The sequence below is a fragment of the Coenobita brevimanus genome, chromosome 71 (genome assembly GCF_032717465.1).
Source record: "Coenobita brevimanus isolate Jiangsu-jjx chromosome 71, ASM3271746v2, whole genome shotgun sequence".
NCBI lineage: Eukaryota > Metazoa > Arthropoda > Malacostraca > Decapoda > Coenobitidae > Coenobita > Coenobita brevimanus.
Genome location: NC_137024.1, coordinates 32,538,500 through 32,551,476, shown reverse-complemented (window position 1 = coordinate 32,551,476; position 12,977 = coordinate 32,538,500). Strand labels below are relative to the sequence as shown.

Genomic DNA, 12,977 nt, shown 5'->3' with positions numbered 1-12,977 from the left:
TGTTTGTGGCCACCCCTTACGGGATTGAGGCATCTGGTTATAGATCATCAGATAGAATAGAATTTATTTATTTATTTTTTTTAATGTATCCATGAATTAAAATACAATGCTGTATTTGGTAATCTTCCTGGAGACATGGGACCACTTTATTTTGTAGTTTTCTTTAGTATTTTCTTAACCAATGCCCTTCATATGATTCTCTGAATATATATTATCTGAGTGCTGTTACAAGTCTTTAAATTTTTACTTCCTTTTGTAAGTAGTTGAAGGCCATTTAAAAAACAGTTTTTGCTTAGAATCCCCAGCAGTGCTGAAGACAAATGTTGGCTATGCCATCTTGCAGTGGACTGAAGACAGACATACTGGTACATCTATCTATCTATCTGTTTATTGCCAGATGCCTTAATCCCTTATATGGGGTGGCCACAAATAAATCACCTCCATGTCACCCTCTCCCCCGTCATTTCACTGCCCTGCTCCCAATTCTTACACCCCTCTCACATATACCTCTCCACTCCATCCCTCCATCTCATCTTTGGCCTTCCCCTCCCTCTCTCCCCCTCCACCTCACTCACATACACCCTCCTCGTCAGTCTCTCACTCTCCATCCTCTCTACATGGCCAAACCACCTCAGAGTGTTTCTCCTAATGCTTCTTATCATATCGACATCCATACCACAACGCTCCTTCACATCCTCATTTGTCAGTCTGTCTCTCCATGTGACTCCACAGGCTCCTCTCAAATAACTCATATCCACTGCTCTTTCTCTTGACTTGTGTCCCTCCAACAATGTCCAAGCTTCACTTCCATACGTCAGAGTTGGTATCACAATACTGTCATGTAATAACTTTTTCACTTCATGCTCACTTCCCTGTTTTTTATCACTGCCTTCAAGGAACCAGCAACCTTTCTTCCTTGTTGTACCCTTTCAAGTACTTCACCCTCTAAACTTCCATCCTTACTCATCACACTACCCAGGTACTTAAACGTACTCACATTTTCCATTTCCTCCTCATCCAGCCTCCCTGTACATTCACTGACTTCATTTCTCTCGAAGCAGGGTTGGAAAAAATCACTGATGTTTTTTTAAATGTAAAAATCAATTTTTTTATTTAAATTAGATTTTTTATATTTAAATCAGATTTTTTTTTGTTTATCTGTGATTTTTTTTCCAACCCTGTTTGTGCCTTTGAGAATTTTGTCAAAAGAGTCCCATGCTGGGTCTTTTTTCCTCCCACTTGCTGCAATGCATCCATTAGGCAGGATTATATATCACTGTTCAAAGAAACAGACTTACAAAATTGAAAATAATAAATGTGAATGGGAAGTGGGAGTAAGGCAGTGCATCACAGGGTAGCACTTCTTGGTACGGTGGAGGATGCTCTCACTCAGGGTTGGAAAAAAATGGCATATATATATATATATATATATATATATCTATAGATAGATGGATATATATATATATATATATATATATATATATATATATATATATATATATACCGGTATATATACTGTATAGTTATAGCCTATACAGTAATCCCCTTACTTTCCACATGCCCACTTTCCGGACACCCCACTTACCGGTACTGGACATTGCGGGCCTGGACCTTCAGAACCCCAAAATGGCCAAAATAAGAAAAAAATCCACCCAAAATCCTAACTTTTTCCCACCCGCAATTTGAAATTGCCTTTCGGCACTGAACAGCTGGTTTACACCACGGCCCCTTCACCCCTTCCTTCCTCCCCCCTCCCCCCTCTCCTGTCAGGGTTGCCATTTGGTATTTTTCATTACCAAATGTGGGCCAATTTGGTAATGAAAAATTTGTTTGGTAATGAATTAGAATAATGGATTACCAAATGGATTTTTCACATGTATGAGGATACACAGGATGAAGATGGTGGATTGTTTGCTCTCTCTGATCAAACTGCTAGCCAACATAGCATGAAAATAATCAACATGCTGTTAATTATGAGAAGAGTGATTACATGTATTTCCACTTGTATATATAATTAGTTAAGAATAAATGCTAGCTTTACGAATTTGGTAATGAAAATTGAGGAGTTTGGTAATGTGGCCGTTGTGATCTGGCAACTCTGTTTCCCCGTCACCAACACTCCAACCAACAGTTACTGCCTAACTTTGATGGCGAGTAGATACCTGTTGCAATGGAAGCAACATGTGCTCATTTTTTGTGAATAAACAGTGAATAAACTGCAATACCTCGCCACTAGAACACACGGGAATTTACAGTGTTGTGCAGCGTTAAGAAATTAGAATTTAGAGTGCAAAGGATTAACTGTGGAGTGCAAATTGTTGGTTGAAACTGGCAGTTGAAACTGGCATGGTGCACTTTAAGAACAATGTGCAGTGTTAAACAATTATAACTCACAGTGCAAAGAACTAGGCGCAGCACAACACTGGATTACTGTACGTGCTTCAAGAGCATTTTCACCACTGCCAAAACCTTAGAAAAGCAGGCCACAAATGTGCTGGAAGTACCCTGGCTGAGGTACAGTCACTTCTAATTCCTCATTCTTTGGTTCCTTTTCATTTATTTCATGCATTATGTCCATTATTGGTGTGAATAGGGTCTTAAACAGGTTTAAATAGGTGCTATGGATTTCCGGTATGGAGTTATTTAGGTGGAAATTGAAAGTAAATGAGAATAAGAGTAAAGTGATGAAGTGTACGAGGTTGGTAGATGGTAGGGGGATGAATATAGTTTTGAATGGTGAGTTGCTTGAGGAGGTAGAGTGTTTTAAATATCTAGGATCACATGTTGCTGTGGATGGAAGAACAGATGCAGAAGTGAAGTTTAGAATAAATGAAGTAGGAAAGGTGCTGGGAGGAATGAAAAAAGTGTTTAGATGTCGTTTGCTTAGAATGGATGTAAAAAGAAGGCTGTATTAGGGTGTTGTGGTACCGACTGCGTTATATGGGGCTGAAACTTCGAATATGGGTGTAGCAGAGAGGAAAAGTTTGAATGTAATGGAGATGAGGTGTCTGAGGAGTATGTGTGGACTAACTCGTATGGATCAAGTGCGAAATGATGAAGTGCGAAGGAGAACTGGAGTTGTTCGGGAGATGGCTGGTAGAGTTGAGCAGAGGGTGTTGCGATGGTTTGGGCATATGGAGAGAATGGATAATGAGCGATTGGTGAAAAAGATAACTAGATCTGATGTGAGAGGTGTAAGGCTGAGAGGAAGACCATGAATAGGATGGATGGACAGTGTGATGAGAGCGCTGGATGCGAGAGGGATGTCTGTTGAACAAGGAAGAGTGGCTGTACGTGACAGAAATAAATGGAGAGAAATTGTGAATGAATAAATGATGATGCAGCCCTGAGGGGACATTCTCCCGCATTTGGTCTGATCAGCTGGTCAGGTCAGGTGCGGGTAAGGGGATGGGTCTGTTATGATGTGGCAGGGGTAAACCAGCTCTGCTGTCGGGCCCTGCTGCGGATGTCACTGATTGCATTGCGCAGTTGACCTTTGTGCGGTGTGGTGCGGTGAAGATCTGTCCGTTCTCCCCTTTGGGGCTAAGATGCGAATGAATGTGTTTGAATGGATGAGTAAATGGGGAGTGTGTCGTCCTGTCTCGGCCACCTCCCTTTCCGTGGGGGAAGCAGCCTAGGTATATAGATAAATAGATAGTATTTTATTTAAGTCAATTTGTATTTTTAAATTGTTTTACTTAATTGGATTTTTTAAAATTAAAACTATTTTTGTTCACTTTCATGAAGATTTTTTTTTGTACTATGCCTTTATCAATGTTAAATGAAATCATATTGATATACATTTATTACCCAAAAGTTGTTACAACTTGAAAAGACCTCATGCATTAAAGGCTTTCCTAACCGGAGCATTTATTGTTATTATCAAAGTGCCTTCTTTCCTCTGTTCTTTAATATTTGCCTTGTAAAAAAAGGCAATCACTGCTGCCTGTCCTGATGAAGATCAGTACAGGCAGAGTACAGGCCAAGCAGACTTGATGCATGTGTACAATACACATCCATCACATTCTTTGTCTTCTTCATTTTTACTGTATTTAGGCCTATATAAAAAATCAATTTTGACTTCATTTTTTTTTTTTTTTTTTTTTTAAATCTGACTTAAATCAGTTTAAATCACATGATTTAAATCATAACAACCCTGCCTCAAAGACCATAACTTTACTCTTCCCTACATTCAACTTTAGGTTCCATTTCTTACACACTCTCCCAAACTCATCCACCAAGCCTTGCAGCTTCCCTTCATCTTCACTTAACAACACAGCATCATCTGCAAACAACAGTACAGGGAGTTTCCAAACACTGCCCTCTCTCACTAGGGCCACTCCAACATCCACTGCCCTACCTAGTATCTCATTTATAACCCCATCCATATACAGATTGAACAACCATGGAGACACGACATATCCTTCTTTCAATCCAACCTTCAAATAGAAGAATTCACTCAGTTCACTATCCACATGCACTGCAGCCTTAGCACCCTCAGACATACTCTTCATGGCCTTCAACAATTTCCCATCTACTCCGTATATTCTTAATACTTTCCACAATCCTTGTCTATCCACTCGGTCATATGCTTTCTCCAAATCCATGAAGGCCGCATACAACTTCTTTCCCTTCTCTAGAAACTTTTCCACTAAAGATCTAAGAATGAATATCAGATCTAGTGGCCTCTTCCCTTCCTAAAACCTCCCTGTTCATGAATATCAGATCTAGTGGCCTCTTCCTTTTCTAAAACCTCTCTGTTCTTCTCCAACTAATTCCTCTGTTATTTCCCTAACTCTGTCAATAAGTATCCTTCCATATACTTTTCCTATTAGCCTACACTAAGAAGACAAATGCCCCTATGATTACCACACACTTCTTTTTCCCCTTTTCCTTTGTACAGGGGAATAATTATACCTGACTTCCAATCCTCTGGGACTCTACCTTCCTCCCAGGCCAATCTGCACATCTTCCACATTCATTCTACTACTCTCTCTCCCCCCATACTTCAGCATTTCACCAAACACTCCATCAATTCCCGGGGCTTTCCCCATTTTGACATTCTTCCTTGCTTCCACAACTTCCATCCTACTGATTTCTTCCTCGCTTCTCACATTCCTCCTCCTCCCAGCCATTCCCTAGTCAGTTACATCTATTTCTCATTTTATTTGGACTTTAATTCTGACCATCACCAAGTGGTGGTCCGAAAGTCCACTCCCTCAACCTCTACTGTATAGCTGATACGGTACTCTTGCATCCATTACACACCTCATCCTTTCATCCACACACACATAATCAATCATTGCCTTCCGTTCATTCAGTTCACCACCCACCCTTCTCATCACTCACCACGCATACCTGTGGATCATTTTGTGCCTGAAGAGGGTATTAGCTATCACCAACCCCCTCCCGGCACAAATGTCCACTAAAGCCCTGCCATTCTCATCCAGCTCTGCAGGCACTCCCCACTCATCAACTACTCTGTCCACCTTCTCATTCCCTGCTTTTCCATTCATATCTCCAATCAAAAACCCTCTCTCATTCCTTTCAAACTTTTCCATGCACGCTTCCACATTTGTCCAGAACTCATCTCTCCCATAATGCACCATCAAGAAACAAACATGCATTGCTTGTAATGGATTATACATAAGCAAACTGCCAGCACAGGCCCATATTAGAGACTCCATAATATCTTGCTGATTTTTAAATTGCAGAAGAGGTGTCAGAAAAAAACAGACTTAGAACTGCACAACAAATTGATTTGCATTATTTCTTAAGAATCTGGAGTTATGGTTTTGTAAATATTATCCATTTCTCCCCTCCCCGTAAAACAACTACCTCAAAGTCAAATGGCCACCCCTTACGGGATTATGGCGTCTGGCAATAGATAGATAGATTAATCTGCCTCTCACATCCCTACCGCTACCATTCACATTTCTCACTTTCCACACCCAATTCTCATCATCCATCTTCTCAAAATGCCCAAACCATCTCAGTCTACTCTTCCTCATCACAACACCAGTACTTTCAAGTCCCATCTTTCCTCTCAGCTCTTCAACTGCAAACCTAGTCCCCTCAGGCCATATATTCAAGGACACACTACACATCCATCAAACCTTTGAAAACAGATATTACATAACCGACTTGAAATTGAAAATTATTTTTACCTAATAGGACAGTACTTGATGAAAGACAGCGAACATGTGTCTTGGCGGTAATGGTTAATATCTGCTGGAATCCTGCTAGATTAATGGCCATGATTGTTGATACTGCTGGGATTTTTGAAGGGTTTTGCCAGAAACTGGTAACAGAAAAAAAAAAAAAAAAATGGGAGTTACCCGTGGAGCAGCAATAGAGCTGAAATGATGACTTTGTTACCATGACAATGATCAACTGGTTCTACAAACATTATATTGCAGCCTCATCTTGTTTCTTTCCTCTGGGAGGAATTTAGTATGTATGTGGGAAAACAGCTATAATGTATTCATAATTTCAACCGTCTCATACTCCAATGATGCAATATTGGGTAAAGCTAAGGTTAACATCGAATAAAGTCTACTAAACTAGGGTGTCTGAAATGTCAGGTTTGGCTCAGTATGTACCTTTTCGTTATTTTGTTAATGTATTTCGTTATTTTGTTAATATTTGTCATTGCTAGCAGAAAGTTTCTTTACACAGCCATTCTGTTTTACCGACTTGCAAAGCTTAAGGCGGTAAAAATATGTATTAGCAGATAAGTACTGTGCTTTGGTTTTTGTGACAGCACACTAAAATTCAGTATAATGTAAATATGAAAGAAAACCCTGAGTTAAGCAATAACGCTTATCAGTCTAACTGATACTGTAGCACGATTTATCTTTTCAATCACTTAATCTCTCCCTTTTTTTCACAGATATCCACTGAGTAAGCTGCTATTATGCTGTGTTCAGTAGGATATCTATTATACTGTGAGTGTGGTCAGCCGTTGCGGGACTGCCGTCACAACAAAACAAGACAGTTCGCCGTCTGTACGATTCCCCGTCACCTATTTACGTATCAGTTTATTAAGCAAGTATACTAGTTTCTAGTTATATGAGTTATAAGAGATATGGTGGATTATTGTTTTTATAATAAATATAAAATGTGGCATCAAATGGTCGGAATTAACGAACAAATATAAATATATTGAAACGCGAATCAGGCGATGTACGATAAGGTTTTCATCGTTCAAATTTAGGCTACATACGAAACATTAGCATTTATATAATTCCCAATAATTATTATGCCAGGGCAATCCTGGTCTGGTGAGGTTCTAAATAGGGAGGAACACACAAAGCAAGATTCATCTTAAGAGTACAAGGGAGATAAACTCGAGATGGCACTTCAATAATTTTATGTTACGATTAATCCTGTACACACCCTTGTTACAACAGAGGAAGAGTTATCTACAAGAATGGTCAGTCAGGGGTGAAATAGCAGCCGTGGCAACTGAGGGCATCACAACACCCCCAGGAGACGACAACGGAAGAGTAGGTACGGCGCGCGCGACGTCCGTGCGATATGGGCATACGTCCCTTATGGCCGCGCGCCCCTATTCCACAGAGTGCACGTGGTGTGAACATCTCAGTCCGCGTGCATTACCCTCCAACTGTGCCAGCCCTCGCCAGGATCGGGATGGAGCTACCAACTTAACTCCAGGCAGCACCCCAGTGACAGCCGGTAGCCGCACAACTAAAGATATGGTCTACCTGTAGCCGCTCATTTAAAGCAACGGCTTGTAGCCGTGAGCAAGCAACGGCCTACAGCCGTGCAACAGTGACAGCCGGTAGCCGCACATACAAGCGACGGCTGGTAGCCGTGCACATAAAGAGACAGCCTGTGGCTGCTCATAGTGTTGCCCACCTCCTCCTGCAGAACCCGTGACAGCCGGCAGCCGCACGTGGGGAGAGAAACATACGCCCTCCTTCTACAGTTGCCTCAAGGGGCACGACACTGGTGACAGCTGGCAGCTGCACCAGTAGACAGGGGATGGTCTGTAGCCGCCCCTTGCCTACACGTTGCCCCTCATATGGGATTTTGGTGACGGCTGGCAGCCGCACTTCATCTGCTGTCCTGTCAGGAAGTCGGGCCCCAGTGATGGCTGGTTGCTGCAGCAACAGGAAAGGGACGGCCTGTAGCTGCCCTTCTTCCATTGCCCAAGGGACCTCGACAACGACCGGTAACTGTGCCAGTAAGGAACGCCATAAAAGTCCCTCGCCCTCTGTGGCTTCACAACCCAAGAGCGACCCCTGTTTGAGCTGCCCCATCAGCGGCAGAGTAGGTCCCACCTCCATCTCCGCAGACTGAGGCAGCCCTCAGAAGAACCTCCTTATAGAGAACTGGTGGAGAGGCCCTGTGTTATCCCCAGGGTTGCATTCCATCCAGCTGGCACCAGAGGGAGACCAACGCCTGTTGGACTCCTGCCATAGGCAACGCCACAGCCCTACCCTGACGGCGAAGCAACAGGAGCAAGACCATAGTAGATGGGCTCTCAACAACGCCCCTAGTACCCCAGGGCGCGACCTCTCCAGTCCCGAGGAGGAGTGGAGCCCTTCCCGCACCGAGCGCCTACTGTAGCGCCTGCAGAGGTTGTTCGGCCTCAGTCCTGAGGGCCAAACCCCGGTGCGCAGCCCGCCAGAACGGGGCCTTTCACCACGCATGACCACAGCCCACAACGGAGGACGACGCTCCTATGCGTAGTCCCGTGGCCCCTAGACGAAAGGACACCTGAAGTGATTCTACTGACGCCGGGCCGACACCTGTGAGTTGCTGGCCTCCCTTCCCCCTCAGTTGGCCCACTCCCTTGCCCCATACACTTACCGTGACTGTGATTCAAGTGCCCATGGAGTGAAACAAAGAACTGACAGCCAGTGTTTAGAGCGCTAGTGACAGTGCCTAACTTCACTGAGTGTGAAACGGGACACAGACGCTAGTAACGGTGCCTAACCATCATAACTCCACTTCGTGTAACACGGGACATGAACACAAAAACTGTGAAGTATATGCAGCCCGAGAACAAAGTGTATTTTCATCTCCACTTAAGTACAGTGTCTGTTTTCCATTCTCGAGACTGCTGGTATCCTGCATGATACCCGAAATCTATCTGCCAGTCCGAGTCTTGACTTTTGTATAGAGTCCTGTGAGACTGTCTGTCTGTCCAGTATTAGAGAATTTGGTAATATACGTGTAAGGTAGTTGTCCAGAGTTTTTATGCCCTGTTCCTCTCACATTGTATCTTAGCCCCGGTCTAGAAAAGGAACCCAGCTAAACCTTAGGTGTTATTAGGACGGGATGTCTACCTAAAAGCACCTAGCATAACAAGTGGAAATGGGACTTGCGAGGTGGGTCCATAGATATGAACAAGCCTACTGTAGATGCCACATAGTTCTACCCTTGTGGAAAAGGGAATGAAAGAATTCCCGTGGTAGACCTGTAATAGCCCCCCTAGGTAACAGGAGGGCGCTACCCCTCCCAGCACTGCAGTCCCAGCGTGGCTCGAACTTGCGACTCTCTGGCCATTAGCTCGATGCTTTATCTCTTAGCCACCGTGCCCCCTGCCCTTGTGGAAGAAAGACAGTCAGGGAGTCTTTGAAGTTACAGTGTCTACGTACTGTGTGGGGGATTCATACTCCCCAATGAATAGCCCCCACCCAGAATTGGTGCCATCTACGGACCCGTCACAAATTATGTGTAGTGTCTGGTGACAATTGTCTCCAACTTTGTCATTGTTGTTATGCAGCGTAGCCTGACCCCGACTCCTCAGGTTCAGGTACAGTGCGGGCCTTGGGTTCTTTGTTCTCGACCAGGCTAGAGTATGCAGACAAGGATGGGAAACCCAAACACCAACTGAACAATGGCATACGTATATTAAATGCAGAACAGAATACACAGATTGGTACAATTGATGTACACCATGGTCCGTGACCAAACCTAATCAATACAGTACAGTAACCGCTACAGAGAAATATAGTACACATTTACAGAGAATAATTCACGATACACATATAACAGTTACAATACACTGAGTATGTCTCACTAGAAGATACACAGAGGGGGGAGGACGCAATAGAACCCGTAACAGTCTATCTCGATATGCATATATGCGCGTGACAGTAACGGGAATATTCTCTCTTTCCATAACACATCTGTGTGACATACACGTAACTTTATATCACCTACAACACATCCGCATGATATAGACGAGATACAGGCTGTCTTATGTTGCACTTGCTTGACATGGGAAGTGGGGATATATCACTTATTACCTACTCGCATGACATGGACAGGAGGTGACTTTCACAGTGTTCTCGCGTGACACAGACTCATGGAATATTACCCTGGGCACACTTGCTTTACATGGACGGGATATCACTATGGGGGGCATATTGTATACAACAATCTGGGGGACAAAGGTACAACACTGATACGTCTATGGGGTCAACTGTGTATTGCACGGGGGAGGGGGTGCACACGTGAGGCAGCCGGGGTCTAGCGCCTTTGTACCACGATTGGCTTTAATGTGAGTTCTTTGCTATGTTCACTGCACACTGGGTAGGGGAGGGGGGATTATCACTAGGGACACTGGGAGGGATCTACATGGCAAAACGGGGGAGGCGGTGGCTGAATCGGTAGAGAGGCGGCCTGCATCCTGATGGACCCAGGTTCGAATCCCGGCTGGGGCAGGGAACAGTTTAAGGATTTGAATTTCATAAAAAAGCAGACTTTCCTGATCTACCAGATGACCCGCCAACATGTCATAAAAGTACCCCCACTAATACCAATACACCAGTCCTGTATGAGACAGCCCTAGCATGTATTCAATATGGACGGTGGGTGTTAGCGCCGAAGTGGTGACATGTAGAGAGGTGTATGGTATGTAGGAGGACTACTGGGCCTTGAGAGCAGGCTGTGAAGCCTATGCCCAGTGTTGGACACATAAAAAAAAAACACACACACAAGGGGGAGCACTGACAGGAGATACAACAATAGTCTAGGGTTCTTTTACTCATGGGGACAGGCGGTGAGTGATGCTAGGACGTGCTGGGACCCACTAGGCTGGCAGCCGCAGGTGGTGGCCAGGCGTAGGGGGCGGGCCGTCAGGAGTGCACTCCCTGTGTGGGTTGTTGTTGGGATCGCCAGGTGTCCTGGATGAGTTGAAGGGCAGAGTGGTGGGCAGCCCTTTCTTAATAGGGGCCCTGGGAGAAGAGCAACCTGGCCGAACAGGGCAAGGAGGCACGTAGCACGGCGCCTACCCTTCGTCATGGTGGGTGTCCTGGGGGCAGACCTAGGTGGGTCCAGACCAGGGGTCGGCCGCAGGACAGGCGGCGCCCTTCCAGAGCTGCGGTCTCACCTGGAGGAGGCAGCCATCAGGGGATGACTGCGGCTGCTTGCACTGGGGGAGAGTCCGGCAGCTATGGGGTGGCAGGGGCAGCTCGTCAACACCAGGGGCTGTGGTCTCTCCTAGGGGAGGAGGCCGTCAGGGGTGGTCTGCGGCCACTCACTCTGGGGGGAGTCCGGCAGTGGCTGTTGGTGGCGAGGGCGGTGCTGCAGTGACAGGATACCTGGCCTTGGGGTGATCTTGCCCTGGTGTGTCTCTGGTGGGGTACCTGCAGGGGGGCAGTCTCCATGCTCCGCACAGGACGAGGGGAGAGGGGCGCTCACCGTGCCGCAGGATGGGCGGGCCGAGCAAGAGGCGTCACCCTTGATAGGAAGCTCTGGGGTCACAGAGGAGGAGTGACTGGTGGTCTGCTCCCCGACTTGGCGGGCCTGACGGGTCCTGCCAAAACTCCATGTCAGGGCGCGAGAGGAGGGTCTGGGGGACGCTCCTTCACCCAGGCAGACCCGGTGGGCACTGCCTAGGTTCCCACCCAGAGCAGCGGCCGTAAGAGACCCGATGGACACTCCTCCAGCTGACCATTCATCCCGGGGATGACCGGAGGGGGAGGCCTGTAGGGTCTCCTGGCAGGCACTGCAGGTCCGGTGGACACTGCCCTGCTGTTGTCAGGGGATGATGCAGCTGGGGGATGACCGGTGGTCTGCCCCCTGGAGGTAGATCCGGTAGACGCTACCCCTGGGCCTGCCGCCCTCCTGGGGAGATCCAGCAAAGGTCGTCTGTGAGACGTGCCAGAGGTGGGTGGCAGAGGAAGGAGAACTGGTGGTCGTTCCTCCCACAGTAGGTCCGGTGGACGCTACTGTGCCACTGCTCCCCTGGGGTATCGCAGGACATGAGGTGCCAGTGGAGTCCTCTCCTCTTCTAGAAGCCGATCCAGTGGACACAGCGTCTGAGGGCCTGCTTGGGACTTGATGGTTGTAGGTCCCACCCCAATTCTGGCAAGTGCTCTCTCCATCGGAGTGTAGTGCGCTCAAACTGCGTACTGCCTGGTGGTCCAGCTGCATAGAAGAGGGGCGTCGGGTCACGGGGGAGATATGCCATTCCTGCTCAGAGCACGGAAAAACCTCCCTGTCGTCTCCTTGTGGGGTGGGAGTCATCTCCCTATGTCCTCCTCCTGGGGTGGTGGTGTCTGGCTCGTTCTGCCGAGTGGATATTTCAATTGTTATGCAGCGTGTTCTGGGTCCAAGTCCTTGGACTGAGGTACGGGCATGGACTTGGGTTCTTTTGTTCTGGACCGGGCTAGAGCATGCAAGCAAGAGATAGGGCTCAAACACGGGCTAACCAGATTCACACGTATATTACCTTATAAACAAATACAGTGGACTTTACACAATTAGTACATGAACAGCGCTATATATGGTACAAGTATGGTATATGACACAGCACTACAAAATGGTATATGACACAGCACTACAAATAAGGTATAGTACACAACACTACGACACAGGTATGGTATATGGCACAACCCTAGGTATATTACAAATATGGCCTACTGCGCAAGGCTATATATTATACCAAGGGAGACAGATATCCTATAGGTCTATGACACTAGGTAACCACAAATATG

General features: G+C 46.1%; 1 protein-coding gene across 3 annotated transcripts in view; it reads right to left on the bottom strand.

Annotated features, from left to right (window-relative positions):
- Positions 1 to 6,997, bottom strand: part of LOC145406673 (uncharacterized) — a 55,291-nt gene extending 48,294 nt beyond the window's left edge. For 2 of the 3 annotated variants that reach the window (XM_080277766.1, XM_080277768.1), the window contains exon 1: positions 6,168 to 6,566. In XM_080277766.1, the coding sequence (XP_080133892.1) occupies positions 6,168 to 6,381 (214 nt within the window). In that variant the 5' untranslated portion in view covers positions 6,382 to 6,566. Of the gene's footprint in view, positions 1 to 6,167; positions 6,567 to 6,868 lie in introns of those variants that run through there. The other variant, XM_080277767.1, reaches the window with a different exon arrangement.
- Between the last annotated feature and the right edge of the window lie 5,980 nt (positions 6,998 to 12,977).